Here is a 22,561-nt window from a genome sequence, read left to right as displayed (position 1 = left end):
CTACATCCTAAATTAATATAACACTAAAAGACTGTGATTGGATTTATTGTGACGGTCACTTTGATGGTTCCATTGTCATCATCATCATAAAAATGAGTGAAAGTCAATAAATTGTCCATTTAGACAAAAGTTTTCATCTTGTATGTTAATAAAACTATACAATATTGAAGAAACCTGTCGCCGCTCTTTTATACTCTCCCTACAGATGCTCTCAGTTGTGGCTCAAGATGATTTTAGGATTGTGCCATTTTTCCTCATTATACTGCACTTGGCACAGTCTCAAGTAACACGTAATTAGGTCAAATTTCATTGACTTTCTGCAAGTTATCGTTCCCATTTTCCCCCCAGGCAGCATCTTTCTTTGTCTCGAATAACCAATAAATCAAATGTTTTACTCAAAATTGAAGGAAAAAGAAATATTTTATATGCAGAGCCATTTTACTAAACTTCCAGGTGTAAGTATCTAATTTCATTTTGTATAATTGATCGTTAAAAACTTAGAGAAAAAGTTTTATGTTTGAAGTTTTATTGCAATATTATTGTGCTTTATAAAATTTTCTTTTATGCTTTTTTGCATAGATTTTAATGCTTAGTTTAAAGCCGTAAACATATTATCCGTGTGATATTCACTTTACGCTTATTAGAGCAAATCCTAGAAAAACTTTGCTATATTATTATGATTATCTTATATGAAATATCCTATAAAAATGAGTAAAGATATAAACAAAATAGATGAAAAAAATAACAGCAATTAGTAAGAAAGTTCTCCCCTGTTTTATTAAGCTAAGTCCAGATACACAAGAGCAAGCTAATAAAATCTCATGGAAATATATTAAAAATTGCAGCGGAAACTGAAGAGGAAAACTTATTTCAACAGGGAAAAATAAAAATATGAAAATAGAATATATTCGGTATGTGCGGTATGTGTCTCAGCTAACTTATTTCAAGTTGGACAGCTCTCTCCGATATCCGGCTCAATGGGCTCAAACAGAAGTAGATTTTGATTCTCCAATAGTGTCTTGGATAAAAGGTAAATGGAACTCTATTTGCACAAAAAGTCGTTGAAGTTCGAAGAATTCAAATTCAATTTCGAATTTTCATACTAAATTTTTGAACAAGATGGGGAAAATTTATCAAATATCACACTAAAAAGCTGGCAAAAGGGTTACTTAGTGATTATGGAGTGATTAAATACTGGGACAAGAACAGTAAGCGTTTCTGTTCTGTTTTTTTCCTCACAACAATGGGAAGACCGTCACATTTTGACACTTAAGCACTTCGAAATTCGAACAGGATGTAACCTCAGCCACATTGCGAAAGTATTCAGAAGTAAAGTCTCTTTTTTGGATCTTCAAATAGACTCTATAGATTTTCGAATTTTTCAAGATCTACTTCTGTACGGAAAGAATGGGGGACAAAATGACATTTACAGTCTTTAGAGTTTTTGAATCAGGCGAATGGATTTTCTATTTTGTGTGGCATGAAGTCATTTTTCTTAAACAATAAAATTTTCTTCGTAGTGTGCTTAATATTTTATTTTGTACCACAATATTATATATCAAAACCATTGATAAAGTAGAATTAAAATTTTAATTCACGCTGCTGGACCAACTGCATTCTTAGTAAACAAATGTTTGAATCCATCAACCGTCAATGTTTGGCAGCTGTCAGCTGGATTTCGAAGTGCCGTTGCCGGATATCGGAAAGAGCTGTAATAAACTCCTAAAATCGGTGTGCTAATAGCTCGAGTTTAATTCCCCAAAAGCGTTTCAGATAAAAGGTAAGTAGCTTTGAATAGCACAAAATATGACGTTGATGTTCGAAAGATTCGAACAGAATTTCGAATTTTTATACTAAAAATTTATGCAACCTGTCAAAGTTACTTAGTAATTATAAACCGTTTTAAGATTGAGACTGGAATATTATTAACCTAATTACTTTGATAATTCTTATATCGCTTAGAACAAAATTAACACTAACATATCATGTAGATAAAATCGAGACTCTTCGAAATCCTAACAGGAAATATTTCAGCCACCGTGTAGACGAAACGTGAAGTAAAACTGACTTCTTTGGTATTCGATACTTGATTTGTTCCCTATGTTCTAGGTTCTAATCTTAATTTTTTGGGAATGTAACTAATAGCTTTATTGGCAAAAAACACTTTCCAATGATAGTCCTGGCTAAATATGACTTCTGTATTTCGATATTTTTCATTTATCGCTAGCAAAATTGCAATTTACATAGACTTATGCTTCTTCGTCTTGATGTCTTTTATCAACTCCATTTATTGTGATATTTCATAATCAAAATGATTGTCTTAACTGCAGACTATGGTTGGCTGAAGGTGAATACTTTTTTTATTGCTCGCACTCCACAGAGAGATCAGTAGGGAGATTGGGGCAAAAAGTCACAAATCGAAAATTTTAAAATTCAATATCTTCCAAGATAAATAAGATAGAGGCTTAAAATTTTTTTCATAGATAGCCCCCATAGTCCTTCTTGAATGTCGTAAGTTTGTTAGAATTTGAACAAGGAATTTAGAAAATAAAAAATATCGAAATTTTTAGCCCTATTTTTGAAATATTTTCCGTGCAGAAGATATCAATTATTAGCTACTTATATTAAATTTGATGCACTGGTGAATATTTCCCAAATTATCTGGATATTCTTTGAATACTATTCCGCTATCTATTTTAGAATTTTACAAAGATTCTTTTCTCCAGAAATTCTTTTTATTAAAAACGACCATTTTGGGGTAAAAAGTAACAAAAGCTATGGAGCAAAGAGTAACAAGAACCTAAACTATTTCTGATGTTCCACGGTGAAAAGAAACGTCAATGCTATGTGTCGCCGCTTATTGTTTGCATTGGTCAAACGATTTGCAGTTTTTTTGTAAAATAGCTTAAAATGCGCTTTTCTCGCTCAGATAGAGAAAACGGTGTTTTACAAATGTGTAGAAGAATAAATTTCCCATGGAAATATTCAATCTAGGTATTTTACTTAAATTTACGGAATCCCGTAATAAAGCGAATCAAAATGTGATAGTATCTTATGCCTGATACTATTTGCCACAGCATTTTTGAGAATGGTCACAAAATTACCTTTTAGAAAATGGCTCGATAAATATATTTCCTTATAAAATAGAAGAAAATGACTTTCACAGAGTTGTAGAGCGGTAAATTTCCTATAAAACTGTGCTAATTAGAAATTTTGGAGGTGCTCGGGTAGCTTGCAAAAACATAAAATATCCGTTTTGTGACTTTTTGCCCCAGTCTTCCCTATATTATAATCCCACGATTTTGAGTTGTGTATATATTTCGATTCCTTACAACCTAAGGGGTCGAATTTGAGTAGAATTTTGGAAATCTGAAGTTTCGAGTTGTTTTTCACATCACGCTGTTTGTTCGTCTGTTCATCTGTCCATCGAACCGTTACCACGCCTAGAGCCCAAATGGTGTGAGATTGAGATATGGGACCTTCGGGGGACCCTCCATAAGTCCATAGGGATCATTAACATGTCCCTCATTTTCCACCATCTTCTCTTTCCTCTCCTAAAGCCTGTTTTAGAGATTGTCCAGGCAAACATTTCGTTCTTATACGAAAATACCATTGAATTCATAATAACGTTTTTTCAAGGTCATATGTTGTAAAGGCTCTAGAGAGCGCATTTAATAACCGAATAGTATCATGTTTGGGCTCGTTAGAAAGGTCTTGAAAATTTTCAGAAGACAGAACCGACTCCAACCGATTCCAATCAGAAAATCATTTGTATTACTTCGAAACTGTTTTAGACGATTTTTGAGTGACTCAATGTGTTCAATAAATCGGCTGTGAATCGGTAAACGATAAACAGTAAATGATGTGAAAGCACTTTTGAGGCATAGCGTCTAAATCACGAATTCGAGCATTCCGTAAAGCCTGGTATTCTTTGCCACCTCTTTTAATTCGATTATATTGCAATTATTAAATCCAAGAATAATTCTAATAATTTTTTATGATATTCTTAAGTGCAACTGAGTCCTTTAAATTGTCTGGAATTTTGTTGATGGGTTATCGGATCCCCAGTATGTGTCTCAGCTCACCCGTTTTTAGTTTACACATGCAATATGCTTTAACCTTAAATCTTTAGATTTCCGAGGTTAATGACAATACAATCAACTTGAGGATGACGGTTTTCTATAGCTAAGTATAATTGTTTTTTGCGTGTTTAGTTTTGCCCTCAAGAATGGTGGAAATGGTAGAAAATCAATCATGACGCGCTTAGCAGTAAAACCAGAGAAATTCGAATGAACAAATACTTTTTGCTAAACTCTCACACAAGCCTGATTTTCTTTACTATAATGTTTTGCTGTTTACTTTTTCTATCTGACCGCATTTACCCATAGTCTCCAGCATGACTGCAAAATATATATATGTATATCCAATATTTACAATCAATGAGCAAAAAAGTCAATCGATTTCCAAGCGATTTCTCACTTTGCAGATGATCGCTAAAATATCATGGATATTGACTGCTTTTTCTCATTATCTCTGTCGCAAAGTACACAATCTACTCTCTAAAATACCGTAGAGAAAGTGATTCAATGTCAAGTGGAAGGAAATTGAATTAAGCTTTCTTGGGCAAATTATGCCTTAACAGCGATATACAGCTTTTTTCTGCACGTCACTTGTTCTATGTTTAGGAGGGTTATTTATTGGAAATTACCTATAGGTAAAATCTCCCTTAAATTATTTACACGGGCTTTTCTTCTCATCTCACCCCACAATAACATATGGCTGAGAAATCATATGATTTTCAATACTCCTTTTCCGCATACCTTTTACCGCACCTAAAAATAGTCACAGTGCCTATTTTTAGTCGCAATGCTATTGGATTTTCGTTAGTGGCACGTTGCGAATGTCTGTAACGAATTTGATGAATAGGTAGAAATATTGGCAATAAATAAAATTTTCCCTATCATTTTCAGACTAAGAGCTTATGGGTGACATTGAGAATAGGAAAACTTATATTGAGGTAGTCTTTTTCGCAATTTTTTTTTCACCTGTTTCTTTCATTATTTCACCTCAACACTTTCTCCAAGTCGGCCACAAATCAATCTCTATACAGCTGTTTGCGGGTTTTTCTATCAAAACAATATCATTTATTTGATTTTGGACTTAATGCACGATATATACATACAATTAAATGCTCATATGCATGCATCTTGTTGGATATGTTTCGCACTAACATGTTAGCTCTTACTTAAAACCTTTCTTTATCTTTTATCTAAATTTATTTTCAATTTATCTACGTCAGAGGTTTTTTTTTCTCTATACCTAAAATACTTTCTTATCATCTAATTGTCACATTAAGCTGAAAATATTTCCACCTATGATTCCAATTGAGCTGTTCATGTCCAATTGTTTTTGCTAAATTGTGCAGAATACGGTGAAAAGTGCTCAGGAAGCGTCCTTAGCATGTTGAATGGGAAATGGATTATTAAGCTTCCTCGTTGTGGTTTTTTCCATTCAACAAGTATAAAACCTCCTCTATTGAATCAATTTTGCACCATTTTAAACGCATACCATACAATTTATTGAGGAGCCATTAATCCACAAAATGTCAGAGATATTTAGCACGTGCATGTACTAACTGTAACTTAACACGTGACATAAACTAGCTTTTTGTTTAGAAAATTGTGAAAAGACAATCGAAAGTTAATGAGAGTTTGTGCATTATACAATATCTTATTTTTTTTATAATAAATTAATACAGGGGAGAACTTCGACAGTAGTAAACGTGGGGTAGTTACTACTGGGTTGGGATAGTTTACTTGAACTTATGTCTACCATTTCTTCAGTGGTCAAGGATCCCTCCGTATAGGGTATGCCAAATTACGGCATAGTTTCATGCAAGTGCCAAAGTTTCAAGTTTAAAATGTAATATTTTTAGTACAAATTGTTTTTTTTTATACTTCTTTTTAAGGAGTCTTGCTTGGAACTATGCAGGCAGTTTATCGTCTTTATTTTCTCTAAAGATTTATTTTATTTTCTTTTATTTTTTTATTTTCTTTCTTTACTTTATTTTCTCACAGAGATAAATGAAATATCTAAACATTTATTTCCGGACCATTTGAGTCAGATGATAAAAGATAGAGTAGGGTGGAGTAACCACTTATCGCCATGTTTAGGAAAAAGAGGGATTCATTTTATTATAACTTTTGAACTCTTATTACAAGATAACTCAAATTTGACATAAAGTTATTTAGATGTATTAGGTCTAGATACGTGAAAACAATAGTCCTACAACTTAATGCTGAACTACTTAAAAAATGATTTTTAATAACAATGCAAAAATAACCACTTCGTCGCCACTTTTCACCACTTTTCGCCACTTTTGTAACCGATCTCGCCACCCACTTGAAAAGGTCCGAACTCGAATATTTTAGGCAATGTTATGAAAAGAATACATTCAGCATTTCTTTTTCCTCATGAACACATTATTACTCACTTTAAATTATTTTTCTTAACTTTTATTTGAGAAATCAAATTATAGGACGATTGTGAAAGGTAAACAATGCAGATTTGACAACTGAGAATCTACGAAGTGAAATTAGCGTCGCCTATTGAAAAGAGATGGCGACAGGTGGTAAAATCAACTCCAAACTATTACCACTTTTCGCCATGCCTCATCTTTGTATAAAAATAATGTAAAATGAAATATTAATTAACTAAATACAAATTTCATGTATTCAATAAGTGTACTTAAATATTCAATAGTCAAATTATTTATCCAAAAATGTATATTTTGCTTGATTAAAATTTGATGACACTTAGTATATTTGGTAAGAAATATTGGATTCGATGCACTTGCTTAAAATATTGCTCTTAAAAATGCTCAAAATCGTCAATCCAAAACGAATAATTATTATTTTTCGACTTTATACGTAGCAGCAGTAAAATTTATTTCATTAATCGCGAAAAATAGCAATTTCAATATAAGTGGCGAAAAGTAGGGCACTGACTGGCGAGAAGTGGTGATTCCACCCTATCAATTCTTTTCTTTTACTATCATTTTGTTCGATCGAAAAACATTTGATTTGGTTTAATTTATAATTAAATAAAGAAAAAGTTTAAGGGCGATTGTTTATTCTTTGTAAATATTTAGAAAGACGAAATATTAGATTAGTGCACAGAAATGTTTAAAAAAGAAAACTTCCAATTTGTATTTTAGAAAATGAATTATCAGCAGTCTTTAAAATAATAAAAAGTTTTTTTTTGTTCAAATGTGTTTCACTTGTACATGTACAAAGTGAATAACATTCAGGGAAGAGTGAGGCAATTTAAAAAATAAAATTTTGGGACAAATAATTAATGCTTGAGGGTACCTTTCAGGTTTCGCACACACCCTGGCTTTAAACCTTTCATATTTTTGTTTCTTTAGGAAATGTGTGACGTAAGACTATGTATTAAAATATCATGTTACTACTCTGAAAAAAAAAAAATGTTTTGTCAAATTACTAAGACAAGTTTTTACAAAAGGATGTTCTTCTACATAGAATATGGAAAAGTTTTGTCAAATCGGTAACCAATTGGATCTTGATAAAGTTTGTCAAAAGGGTGTTTTTCCATATTAAATGCAAGAAAAACTTTTGTCAAATTGGTAAATAACATCCCTTTGACAAAATTTCAACAAAATCCATTCCCAAAAAGCAAAATAGCTGCCTTATAGAACCATGTATTAAACAAGTCTTTTAGTGCACTTTTAGAAGACTTATAGTGAGAATTTTCGATTGAAATTTCTATAGAAGCTCTTAAGATCCTTAAGACTGCACCATTTGACTTATATAGTAATCTCTGTGATGGAACCAAGAGCATTATAAGCAAATAAAAAGATTTTTGGTTCTATAGTGCCTTACTTAAAGAATTCTACAAGACTATATTAAGAAAAAATTGCTTCTTGGGTTTGTTCCTTTAACAAGACCTTTTTTCAGAGTATGTTCTACCTTAGACACACTTACGGTTTAAGCCAAGAGACGACTTTAGTGTAAAATAATGGAAATGTACTTTAATCATTATTTCCAATATAATTACGCTAAGCCGTCTCTCGGCTAATCCTCAGGTCTGTCGAGGCCCTTAGACTCATTAAAGGAATATGGGAAAAATTTGAAGTGTTCGAAGTCAGAATGTGTGCGAAACCAGAAAGCCTTCCCATGTAGTAAAATGAATCATATTTTCAAATATCTATAATTCCTGGTAAAATCTGGCTGGACTTCGCTTGAATATATTTCATATTTACATAATATTTGGAAAATAGTATTAAAAGACATCCACTTAAAGAGGTATTTGAAAAAATCCACCTTTCCTCGTTGTTTTCTTTGTTTTTCTTTTTAAATTTAGAATAGTATAAAATCTATTTAAATAAAGTATATAATTAGAAAATTAACCTTGTGGAAAACTTAATAAAGTCGGTCAGTAGAAAATATTACATTTAGTCCGTAGTAGAAAAAATGGTACTTGTTTTAAGTAGGAAATAAACTATTTTTATTGTGAAGAAAAGACTTATTTTTTAGTAATACGAGTTAAAAAGAGTAGAGGGAAGTGGGGAGCTTTCAAGTTGGAGTTTTTTCCTATTTGTAAATGAAATCAATTATGAAGCCAAATCACATTAGGATATCGCTCGTATTCGAAGCCTCTCCAATGCAAAGGTACCCTACTTCTCCCTATAGATGGCAATTCAATGCATGGATCACTTGAAAAAAATATTTAGGGCAATATATAAATATATTAGTGCTATATATCATATTTTTAGATAATCTAAGCATATGCCCAACTATTACGGTGTATAATACTTTCGCTTAAAGTTCATAATTACTTGGGAAGAGAATTGTGACAAAAAGTAGATTTGCGTGAAAGAGCTTAACTCTCATTCAAATTTATTCTTTATTATATCATTTCATTTTATATTGTTACGCTCATTTTACTTACAAACATATTAAAAAATCATAATAAAGTTCTTTTATTTTAATAAAGATTAGTGTTATTATGGTTTTATATAAATAAGCATTTTTTTTTCAATTTTTAAATAGAATAATTATTTTGATTCTGTGAAGGATTATAGAGATTTTCCATCCTTTCAAATTAGCCATTTCTCTAGTTTGCTTTACATTTTTCCGCATTGGAGAAGTTATACCTTCGGTCATTTCCCCATTAAACCCTCTTCCAATTGCCTTTCTCCGCCATATAAGCTTTTGTACTATTTATGGCTGCTATTAACTGGCCATTGACATGACGCCCATTGCGTATACATGCTTAGGACAATGGCCCCAGACGCACATGACAATTGAAGCTCTTTTTTCTCCTCACAGACAATACACAAAATTAATTTATTTCGCTCATAATTTTCTTCATCAATTAAACTTAATTGAAATAGAGATACTCAGAGTCATAAATTAAGTCTTCAATTTGCTCATTTACAATTGTTCTTCCTAAATCCATCTAAAACAATGTCTGAGGCGTAGGTCTTGAGAATGGTGTTATAATTGAAGGAGATGGTGGGAATAAAAATATGTAGCATATTACAGCGTATGCTCACGTGGTCAAAGAAAATCAATAAGAAAATAATATATGTTCGTCACATAAAGTGGACGTGACTTTTTTTTTCGTACAGCAAAGTTATTATTTTGTTCCATGAAAAAAACATTATAGTGAGAAATTTTTTATTACAGCAACGAATGCACCTTTTTCACTTTGAAACACATCATTAACCACATGCAATTTGGTATAAGAAGGTGTGCAACTACTCTTCAAAAAATTCCTCTTTTTTCGATTTTTGTTCAATCAAAATTCAGCAATTGGGTGAGAGGTATAATCTTTAATGATTTATTAGTTAGACAAGAGAGTTAAATGAAGAAATTGTTTAAGGTTGAACTTACAAAAAAAAATAAAGAGTTAAACCTCCTTTAACTTTTCCCGCTATGTTCAATCAATTGAGACGGTTATTCGCTTGGAATTCAATCAATTGTAAATTAAATAAAAGTTAAATTTTGATCGATTGCATAAAATTGCAAATGAAATACAGAAGCCAACAGTTAAAACATTCAATTTCTTCACGATTTTTTTATTGATTACACATTACCTTTCTTTACTTCTTTTTGTGCTTTTTTTTGCATAAATTTAGTGTAAAGTTAATTTTTATGTTTATGTATAAAATGCAGTGTATTATGTACAATTATTGGTGTGGATCACAAATAAATAACAATTGTAGCGTTTTCTTATTTTTTTTTGCTCTTCATTTCTTCAAATCAATGAATATAAGCAACTGTAATGCCTAAACGTGTTTAAATAAATGCACAGAGTAAGCAATAAATTATATTTTTGTTTTAACAATATTTTTATAGTACTAAGTCAATTACCAAATAGATCAATTCTCTGTGACCCAAAGCACAAGTTTGCAAGTGTTAAATAAATTATCATTATCAATTACTCTGTGTTGTACTAAGTTTATTTTTCAACGAAATAATTTATTAATTAATTGATTTAATAACTATAGAGATAATAAATTAAATAACTTCGTAACACTCTTTTTTTTAATAATATATGTTATAATATTTAGTTACTATTAAAAATCAATTTGAATAAAATTTTAGCATATGAAATCAATCAGAACAAAATGAAAGTTACGACCGTAATAATAATAATAATAATAATAATATTTTATTGATTGATTCCCAGATTACATAATATAACATGAAGTACTATACAATAAAATAATAATAAAAAAGGCGAGCAGCACAACAATTGTTGAGACGTAAGAAACTGTCTTTTTAGAAATTTAGCATTAAATTATCGATAAATAAACATCAAATAAAAATTTGGAAATAACTAGAAACAAACTCGATATTTTGAGATTTAGATTTTTTATTGTAGGCCGATAAACATTTACGAATATCTCTTAGAAATCATCAATTGTTACTTAAAACAGATTTCGAAGAATCACAAAATTAGAGGAGACTGGGGCAAAAAGTCACAAAACTGATAATTTATTTTTTTTACACGCTACTCGAGCGCCACAGAAATTTCTAATTAGCGCAGTTTTATAGGAAATTTATTGCTCTACAACTTTTGAAAATAGTTTTCCTCTACTTTGCAAGAAAATACATTTATCCAGCCGTTTTCTAAAAGGTAATTTTGTGAGCAGTCTCCAAAAACCTGGGCAAGTAGTATCAAGTATGGGGTAAAATTATCACATTTTGATTCGCTTTATTACCGTGCTATCACACTAGGATTTTTTCAGTTTGTAAATTCAATTTAATTTTCAGATGAATTTTTCTTATGTGTTATTTTGCATTAAAAATCATTTGAATTGATACATTTTCGCTCGTTTATTGATATAAATTTATACTTGGCCCGCCAAAACATGTTTAAACACGCTAAAATAGCATAAATGTGGTTGCTCAATTAAAATTTGAATTCAGCAAATTAAAATGTTAAAATTGCTCATTAATTTCAATTTTATTGCAATTAAACAAGTAGCCCTTTTGTACCAAATTGTTCTTATTAAATTTATTTAATCGGAATTAATTATTATTTGTGCCCAAAAAATAAGATAAGTATAGTAATTTGGTTATAAACTTGTACGCGAGTGAAGCATCAGTATCGGGAGTAATTTGCTAATTTCCTCCAAAGCCATTATTGTGCCAAAAAATCTTCTGTTCATATGACTTCACACAGATTTTCAACAAGATGTATGAGAGTCGCTTCATCAGCCCTCTCCATACAAATTTTTCTTCTGGTTTTGGAGATCCTTGTGAATAACAGATAAGTGACTTATAAGACATTTTAAGTAATATCACGCATTTTCCGGAGTCATTCACAACCAAAAATCTCGCGGCATTATTTATAATTGAGCAAATTTCTTACAAAATGTGTCCTGGCTGTGAAAATTTTCAAATAAATGCTAGAAATCTTATAATGCTCAATTAGCTCAATTGAATTTAAATTTAAATTGTGAAAAACCTAGTGTGATAGCACCGTTACAGGCTTCGTTAAATGTAAAAAATACCTAAATGACATATTTTCATATGAAATTTATTCCTCTATACCTTTATGGAACAGTGTTTCCTCTATCTGAATAAGGAAATCGCTTTTTAAGTTATTTTCCAAAGGCAAATTTTTGGCAAGAAAAATTTATTTAACCATTCTGAAAAGGCGAAAATGCCGAATTGAGCGAGATGAATTTGACGAAATTTTCCAAAGAGTTGCCGAGTCAATGCCACTCAAGTGCAGAATAAAAAGAAAACAAAAAAATAATGGAGAGAAGTGTTTATTGTTCTTTTTAAACTAAATAGGGTAGAGTCAGCCCATTTCGCCATGTAAGCACTTTTCCGTCACCTAATATACAACAACTAACTTAAAGCACTTAAGAATAAGTATCATTTAAACACTCATAATATGTTCTGTTCTAATTTCCCAATACTTTACTACGTCTCTTAATTAATTGAAATTCGTTTTAAAACAGGTGGCGAATTGGCATAATTGGGGAAAATGCATATTTTTCGATGAGATTCTCTAAAATTCTCGAGACGTATCCTAGATATATAGATAGATATTGCTTCAAAGTATCTTTATACAAAAATTCATTTTAGTCTGACAAAAATATCTCACCTTACGAGGCCCCTAAAGCTTACTGGTGGCGAAAAGTACTGACTCTACCCTATCTTAAATTCTGTAAAACTCGACAGAATTTTTATCCTCCAGAATATAAATGGAGTTGTGTGTATCATTTAATTTTTTCGGCTCTTCATCATCATCACTTCATTCCGCCGTGAGGCATCAGAAATTGCTTAAGTTTTTGTTACTTTTTGCCCCATGGCTTTTATTATTGTTTGTGTTTACAGTAGTAAACAGGGAGCACTTGTAGACACTGAGATTTTTTAATTAAATATTAGACTGCAGAAGACGAAACCTATATTGATTCATATATACTATAGGATCGTTGACCACTCAAGAACTGGTCGAGATAAGTTCATGTAGTATAGACATAAAAATCGATGTTTACAACTACTCTATCTTTCTACACAGAAAAATATTTTGTAAAAATGTTCGTAAATATTTGTGAATTCCCATGGAGTAGTTACGAAATGCTCGTCAATCGTATAACTCACAAACAAGTTCGTAAAAGTTAGTACTTTTTTCACAAACATTGTTCGTGACATCATCACTTGACGAGCATTTTTGTACTTTTACAAACATTTGTTCGTAAATGTTCGTAAACACACAAAAAATGTTCGTAAAATTTTATCATTTTTCGTAAATGTTCGTAAAATGTTCGTCAGGCAAACAAAAATTTACGAGCAAATGACAAAATTTTACGAACATTTTTTTGTGTGTTTACGAACATTTACGAACAAATGTTTGTAAAAGTACAAAAAATGCTCGTCAAGTGATGATGTCACGAACAATGTTTGTGAAAAAAGTACTTACTTTTACGAACTTGTTTGTGGGTTATACTATTTACGAGTATTTCGTAAGTCCCCCATAGTAATTCACAAACATTTACGAACATTTTCACAAAATATTTTTTTCTGTGTACTGTCCCCATGTCACCTAACCCGAAAATAATTATAATAAATTTAAATACTTGAGCAAATGATATTTTATTGATCGAATTAATTAATTTATTTTAATTTTGCTACATATTGGTTTTTTACTTACAGGCTCACGATCCAACATGATCCTTTTAGAAATATCCTTTCTGTCTCAAATCACATGGAAGAATGGATGATTTTTAAGCCTCTTAATTTAGTATTAAGCAATTAAGGTGCAGCACTTGATTAATACACCATTAATGCTCGATGTTGCTTAAAGTCAGTTCTTTTATCGTTGCAAAGTACAGAAACTGTTGGTTTTTTTTAAGTTTGGAATTCAAACTTTGTATATGGTATTTCAACTTCCTTGACGTGTTATACAATTTTCTCACTTGTCACATGAATTTTATTCGATTTGTTTGGCTTTTTGTTTTGGCAAAGAAAAATATTAACTTATGCTAGATATATTGAAGCTTATATATGCCATAATAATAAGTTAAAATCTGGGAAATTTTATTATTTCCTTTGATTGTAACGATGACGAAATATCACGAATTTTCCACTAAACAACACAACATGATTCACATTTGCAAATAACATGCAATAATAAATTTTCATTGGCGTCTCTTTCTATCCTCCAATAGATATTACAAACCATACCCTTATGCCCCTCCCGATAGAGAGAAAAAATAAGTAAGTTCTCTTAACCCTCCGTGCAAAGTGGAAGGAAATTGACATGAAAAGCATGATGCCATAAACACACAACAAAAGAATTAAAAGGCGGGGAAAAGAATTTTAGTTATAATATAGAGAAAATATAAACTATTGAATAGGAAATTCTTGAAAGAAAATCTTTCCCCTTCGTCTAGGGCAGAAGTGAATATTAAATGAAAGACCTATCAATCTATTAGTAAATTGCCATGCAACACCAATAGAATTCTCTATTGCGTGAGTTTTGAGATTAATTAAGATAAATATGAAGGATTGATTACATAATTTGACATGTACATATTATATAGTGTACAATACATTAATATGGCATTAATAATGAAAAGTCAGTTAGTGCTAGTTTATACGAGTGCTAGTTTATACGAGAAAATCTATCTCGAAATCTTCTCAGAATTTATATTTGGCTATTGACCCATATTTACTCAAAAAACCTTTAACATTTTGCCAGTCAGAATGTATTACATAGCAAGAAAATATGTAACATGTCAACGTTATGTATTCCCGGGATAAACAAATTGGCTGAAATGCCAAGAAGTCAACTGAGAAATGAGTTAATGGACTCTTCATATCAATCATAAAGAAAGCATTTGTTCAAATATTGACCATTTAAAAAAAATCTTTTTTTCCTAATTTGTACTTTATTGCTCTATAAGTAGTCTTTAGCGGGTGCAATCAACGATAAAAAAAGAAACAGAAGTTTCCTCATCAATGAAACAACATTATTAAGCAATATTTTCCGTTCCAGTACTCATTTTCTGCCAACTCAAGCAAAAGAAAACGCAGTAAGATCCATGACATAAATGCTCATAATTTTACAGTAGAATTAATCGCTCTCTTTCATTGATGAATTTTACTTTTCATTTACTAAACATCCATTTTATTTTATAACCTGTCGTACGTGTCTTTAAAATGAAACAATAGCTTGTATGTGCTTTTTCATTGACATTTTGCCATTATATTTCTTTTCCATTTTGATACTTTATAAATGGTCATTTTTTTTCTTCACTCTATCGAGAGAAATTTAATTTAATAGCAAACTGTAACCATTGAGAGGTGAAGGAGAAAATTCCATAGGTACATATGTGTGTAAAAATGAAGTAGAAATTAAAATGAAAACTAAGCCTAATGAAATTAGGACAATACAATTCAACAATAAATAAAATTACACTTTCGTTTGAATTAATAAATCATATACAATTTCTCTTTTGGTTAAAATTAAGAAATATTTGGCTCAAAAATCTTCAAAAAAGTAGCTTATGCAATAAGCACCCTTTAAATAATTCTTCACATTTCTTGTAGGGTCGAAGGGGCACCTTTTCAACAGGGAACTGCTATTGACAGGATCACTTAATAGTTTAGTATACCTATTAACTGAAACGGTTAGAGCGAAAGAAATCTATCGTTTGTGTGTTTCATAAATATCTCCATTTTTAAATAAAGTCTAGATCGTCTAGATCTATTAACACTAAACCTACACTGTGAGAAATCCGAAAAAGTTAAAATAACATTCCGGAAATGTTAATTTTACACTGCAGTATTGATCCAAAAACGGTTCTTGCACGCCTCTGGTGAAAATATTACCCTTTTTAGGTGTATTATGGGTTAAAGGTACCCTTTTTCATGTTAATTTTACACTAAAAAGGTGCAAAATTTATGAGGAAAAAATGTTAATCGCACCCTCTTTTTTTTACTCAGTGTACCGACCGTTTTTGGTCGTTTTTCGGTCAAATGACAAACCGCGGTAGGGTAGGATACTCAACAAATTTGTCTTAGAAAAGAGCGAAAAATTTAAATCTAAACACTGAAAAAATATATTACATGCGTATTTTAATAAACTCATAAAGTTTGATAGTGGCATTATACCGTTTTGATATGTGCTAATTTTAAACCGGTCAATTTGACAGGGTCTTGGTAGGTTTAGTGTTAAAATAGCCCGCTGCACTGTTGCTCTGAGCAATGCAATATAAAGTATAAACCATTAAAAACTATGCAAAAAAATCAAAAATTTATAAATAAAAGTCTTTTTATGACTGCAACTTGAAAATACACTTTTAAACATCCCGGGAAGGCTTCACGATTAATTTAGGAAAAGTATCTTAAATGTTGATTTAATCCTTACTGTCGGCACATCAATCAGAATTGAAAATTAATGAAAAAAAATTAAGTTTCTGAATCACTTATTTATTCTTGAAAAAATTTCAGAATTATTATTAAATATTTTTATGTAGAAATATTGATATTAGCAAGAAATGCTAAATATCAGCAGGTCTAAAGCAATGTTCAGAGTAGATGTTTAGCCCTGTTGCCGAAGGTCTGGATTTTCTAGACATCCAGGGCAATCAGGGATTGCAGTGATTTTTAAAGATATGTGAAAATTTTCTCGAAAGTATTATTTATTCAAAAATTACAGCAGCTAAGCCGTATGGCTCAGCCTTACGTCTGACGCCCATAAGCCGCCGCTTCTTTTTCGTATCCTCATTTAACGAAATTGAACAATCAGGTGCTTTAAAAGATTTTTTTGTGAAACTAAATTGGTAATTTCCATAATTAAAATGCATGCACTGAAAGAAATCCGAAAAAGTTAAAATAACATTCCGGAAATGTTAATTTTACCCTGCAGTATTTATCCGAAATCGGTGTAAATATTATGCTTTTTAGGTGTATTAGAGGTTAAAGTTACCCTTTTTCATGTTCTTTTACCCTTGAAAAGGTATAAAATTAACATTAAAAAATGTTGATATATTTTTACACCTAAAGTGTTAAAGTTCTGAGGAAAAACGTTAATCGCACTCCCGTTTTTTTCTCAGTGTAATGATGAAGAAAATGATTCCCGACAGAAAAATTTCGTAATTCGAATTAAGTGCTAACAATGTCACATACTGTCATCAACATTCTTATCACTCTGTGAATGAATTCTTCCATTTTTATCAATCTGAGTTGCTTACTTAGTTGCTTATGTTAAGATATTTGTAATCAAAGATATTAAAGCATTGACCCTCTCAATGGTTCCCTTATCAAACTGTTACAGGAGTCGAGAATTAATGTATTTTCTCGTAAAGTGAAACTTATTTCATGGATATTTTGGAATTTAGGCAGTGGACTACAAAACACAAAATAAGTATTAGAACAGTTTTAAGATTGCAGGACTAATGCCTTGGATGATTTACCGATTAACAGATAAGTACGGGTAAGTGGGGCACCTGTGAAATGAGGCAGTTTTGAAACTTGGCTTTTTTCCTATTTTTAAGTGGAATTGAGGCTTATCTTAATGCAATTTGGCTTTACAATTGGTTTGTGCAGCTAAATTATATCATGGTAAAGTTTAGTTCTATTTAAAAATAGGAGATAATGGCTCCGGTACACCTTTTAGAACAGGAAAATTTCACAAAGTCGAAATTCACATCCCTTTCTTTCTTAAAAGCTTTGCATATGTCTATTTTACTCTTTCGTACTCTTCTTCTTCTTTTGAACGTCACACCAAATTAAATTTAGTTCTGTAAAATTTCGAATACAAAAGAGTGGGATAGACTTATGCAAATCTTTTTAGTAAGAAAGGGATGCGAATTTTGATTTCATGAAATTATACTTATCTAAAAGGTGTGCCAAAGGCTTAAAAGATCAATTTCAAAACTTCCCCAATTCTAAGATCTCACACTTCCCCCAACGGTAAACGGGGCAGGGCGGAGCATTCTCATACATATTCTGTACAAAAGTATGACATATTTTTGCTTAAGTGATTTTTGAGTTTTAGTATAAAACCAAATGCAATCATTTTAAAACTTTTACCAAATGAAAGAGTACCTAATGTTATGTTATTGGTTCAAAATTTATAATGATTGCACGAGGATAACAGTTCCTAAAACCCATATGAAAAAGACGTAAAATTATCAATTTTTTGAATTTTTCTAAGAAATTTTCTATTTGTAACACCAGTAACATTTTAAATTCAATAAAAATATATTCTTCGTACATGTTCCTACCATTTCGTGTTATATTTATTTTTGTGGGATCTATGACTTAAAAATTAAAACAATTTAAGAAAAATATACCATTTCTGAATTTAAATGCTCCATTCGTTAGTTAATCATCCTAGAAACGGGGTCGTCTCAAACCAAAAAGAAGTCATCAAAAACGGTTCCAGGATTTTTGATTTTGTTTCCGTAGGACCCTAACTTCCCCATTAAAGTAAAGAAGGAGAAGGATAGGACATCATTTCTCTTGCGAAGAAACTTACTATCAGGACAACGATGCTTAAAATCCTGTTTGCCCCGTTTGTTCAAATTCGTTCTCGAAAACCAGAAATTAATTATTTCAAATTAGTAAATCCGTTAATCATTCATGTTAAACCGAATTGTAAAAATAATATTAAAGTAGGAGCTAAGGAGATACTAATGTATGAAAATGAAAAACAGGTCTGGTATTGCCTGGAATTGTTTATTAACATGTGATAATCAAAACTAGAACGTTTAATCAAAAACTAAACGCAAGATTTATAGTAAGGTGGGATAACTGGATCGTTTTCCAAAGAGTGCTACTTAAACGCTTGTTTTTGGACTGATGAAATTCTTTTTTTACTTCTTCTAAATCCATAGAATTATTCATTGTTTCATTCAGAAACATAATATAAAAAAATATATCAGAAATATTAAAGAAAATTTATAAAATAATGATAATACTGAAATAAGTCAGCATGCACTAAGTGGATCGCCTTTTCGCTAATTCACTTTTAATTAATAAACCTAGATTTGCATCCAGGACAGAGTGGCCCTTAAAGATTTAGAAAGGATAAGGATACTAGTCAACTTTTATTATGGTAGTATTATATTGCAATAAATTATAAAAAAAAATTATTATTTGCCAAGACTTTGAGCGTTTTGCCTCAGTGTACATAGATATGAGGTTAATGCATTGCAAAACCTTAAAAATATCAGACTTTTCTTCGATTTTTATCCAAACCAGCTTTTTTAATAGAATATTCGAAGTGAAATGGTGTAAAATCCTTTCCAACATGTCCTTAATTTCAAGTATTTAGCGGATTTTAAATGATTAACTCATCTAGCAATTATAAATATAAACTAGGTTTGTGAGCAATCGTATAGAGACAAATGTACAATTTAATTATAATATTACCAGTTTAGAGAGGCTTTATTTCTGTAATAATCTTCTGATTACCTGGATATTGCGAATATCTCATCTTATATCAGATATAACATACGCCTTATGAAAGCAAATAATTGGGTTACATGGAGTATAAGCATTATGTACATAGAGATGCCCGACTTCTACTTTACTACTTGAATTCTGCCACATAAAAGTGTAATCTTGAATTGGAGATGAAAAGCAATTGAAGAAGGAAAAGTTCAGCTTTAAGCCATCTCTCTTGAGAGATCTGTGCAGATGTAGCATAATGCTTTGAAGTGCGTGGATGGAATCTTTATATATAATGTGCATATGTACATATGTAATCTCAACATCAAGTTGAATTCTTTTTCACTTTGAGAGCAATTTTGTGTGGTGTGGTATGGGTCGATGACATGATTATAAAATATTCTTTTTGTTTCTTCTTCCATTCCACATCGAACATTGCCAATTTCCATTGCGCCATCTCATCAATTTTCACAATCAATTAACCTTACTCCCCTTTCGAACTATTTTTGCAAAGTGCAAAAGTGTTCCTACACCATTTTGTCTCAAATTTATTGACGTAGTTTAGAAGAGAAATACATGTCGGGAAGTGAAAGATTTGTTGATAATGCAATTTACTGGTATGTGGAATTTGGAAAATTTTTGGCAATTGACTTAGGTGACACTATCTTCATCACAAATTGTAAACAGATTAAGATTCCACAGATTCCAAGATGGGAAAACGTGTGAATTTCAATGATTCGCTCACGTTATTTGTCTCATGTGATTGATGGGATTCTGAGGAAGTTCCTCTTTGTTCTATTAACAAATTTTCCCCGCAGTTGTTATACAATCTACTTGAACCACCTTGAGTTGGGTAATTTTCTCACTAATCACCAAAAGTCATTACTTCTTCCGCAATATTTCTTACAACTGACATTTCTACCACACTGTTCTCAATTTACCAGCAAGAAAATACTTCTATAAAACTGGCAAAATACTCTCAAAATTCAGCTTTTTGGCATATGTCCATTTCGACTAGACTTTTTACTCAACTACCGGTTATGTGGGCATGATTCCATATTCCATACGAGTAAATATGTACCAATGTTCGTATATTTTCTTGCAATGGATTTTTCATAATACTGGGCAATAACAACATATTTATTTGAAGAATTTCAAATGGAAGCCTTATGGATTTTCCCCTATTTTATAATTAGTTACTTTATTATTAAATCGATAGTGTCACGAGTGATTCAACAATCAAATACTTGATCCTAGAATATATTTTAATCCTATAATGTTCTCTCATTTGATAAATCTTTGAAAGCTTTCAAGCTTTAGTCAACCAGTGAATGTGAATAATATTTTAAACGAGATATGGTTATTGTTTTATCATAGAAAGTGTATAAGCAAAAGTATATAAAACCCAGCAATTTGCAGTATTTTTTATCTACCTTTAAACGTTTTTTAAACTAATTTTAAATTAGTTCGGGGACTGATAAGATTTCAGTAATTATAGTAGTGTTATGCAAAATCCGTATTTAAATTTCTTTTATAAATGGGACTCATTTAAATGCATTCTTATATTGTGGTATTGATCCTAACACCACTTGAAAGGAAACTTACTCCTTTCTGGGTTTAAAAATACTACAAAAACAGAAAGATTTCGTATCAGTGTGGGATTGATATAGGTTCTACTTAAAATTCTGTTTGCTCTCTATTACAATTGAAGAAATGACATCTTATGGGATTGAATCCCAAAGTTTAATTGGGATTAAAAATTATTGCAAAATTTATTTCAATTTCAATTTGACTATTTTAGAATTGAATTTACCATATCCTATTGTTAAAGTTGTAAACTACCGGTGGGATATTTATAGGTTAGAACGATTGAGACGGAATGGGTTTTCTTAATATAACTAGCCCAACATCTCCTAGCACTCAGTGAGATTCCCCCGAGAGACCCAAGTCCACACGTCCTTTTTCTCTAACGTTTTAAACCAGTCAGTGCGGTACAATGAACTTATAGGTACAGTGACAGAGACCCAGAAGGCAATGACACCGCAACGGCTTAACCCTAACGGCTTAACCCTAACGGCTTAAGACTATAGGGTCACCGTTGACCCAAAAATGAAATTTTTCCTACGACCTTCTAAAAAAATGGTCAGAAAAAGTAATTTTTTGACCCCCAATTTGTGACCTTTTCGTCCTTATAGGGTTAAAAGCGGCCCAGAAACGGATTTGAATAGAAAAGTTTATAACAGCCACGAATTTTGCACGCGTATACAATTAATTTCAAATAGGCTTATAAAGTGACCCCCTCATTGGATTAATTTTACCCCTTAAAAGGGTTAGAATTAACCATAGTGAGCTTCAAATCAATTAGTGGTGAAATGGCTATTGATTTCAATATCGATAATTAGGGACTGAATTTACCTTAATCTCCGATTGAATTGATTCCAAGATGGAATCCTAATTATTATATTTTTTATAACCGTATTTTTTATAACCATTCAAAGGTTAAAACTATCCCATAGTGGAATTCAATCAACACGTAGTGAATTTATACTATTGAAACTAACACAGTATTTTGGGATTGAATTTACTTTAATCTGCAATTAAAGTTATACATCACAATGGGATTATTTTTATTCTTTTGTCGAGTTAGAGTTATCCCATAGCTAGATTCAACTCATTATAAATTGTTGACTAATTGGAACTATTGGACTATTGGAATTCGTCAGAAAATCGAAACCCTCAAAGGAAAATCATCAACTTATTCCAGTAAACGTGTTTCAGGGTAGGGATTTTGTAAGTGAAGTGATCGGTTCACTTGTATTTTGAATTGATCAATTCAACATAAAAAAACATTAATTTTTAGCGCATTTTCAGAGTTTTTCTAATCTATTTTTTTCCGTTTAAATAATAAATCATTCTATTTTTGCCAATTGTTACTTTTCCTGTTGAATCATTTACAATAGTTATAGAATCCATATCCAATTTGGGATAAGTCGACAAGTTGTTCTTGTGAGATCCTATTTTCATACAAATTCCGGTAGCCTCATCAATATGACGCCATTTACACCGCCGTATTGGATTGAGATTGAATTGTCCCAAAATCGGGTTTTCGGACA

General features: G+C 31.1%; 1 protein-coding gene across 6 annotated transcripts in view; it reads right to left on the bottom strand.

Annotated features, from left to right (window-relative positions):
- Positions 1-22,561, bottom strand: part of LOC129807052 (dual specificity tyrosine-phosphorylation-regulated kinase 2) — a 58,552-nt gene that overhangs the window by 19,157 nt on the left and 16,834 nt on the right. For 2 of the 6 annotated variants that reach the window (XR_008752223.1, XM_055856039.1), the window contains exon 2: positions 13,699-13,994. The exons of 3 other annotated variants lie outside the window; for them this stretch is intronic. Coding sequence is in view for 2 of the 3 variants with exons in the window: in XM_055856039.1 (XP_055712014.1) it covers positions 13,699-13,716 (18 nt within the window). In the remaining variant the exon portion in view is untranslated. Of the gene's footprint in view, positions 1-13,698; positions 14,134-22,561 lie in introns of all 6 variants that reach the window. One more of the 6 variants, XM_055856040.1, reaches the window with a different exon arrangement.

Source organism: Phlebotomus papatasi, chromosome 3, assembly GCF_024763615.1.
Source record: "Phlebotomus papatasi isolate M1 chromosome 3, Ppap_2.1, whole genome shotgun sequence".
Lineage (NCBI taxonomy): Eukaryota > Metazoa > Arthropoda > Insecta > Diptera > Psychodidae > Phlebotomus > Phlebotomus papatasi.
Note: the sequence above shows the minus strand (reverse complement) of the source record. Positions and strands in the feature narration are given on the sequence as shown.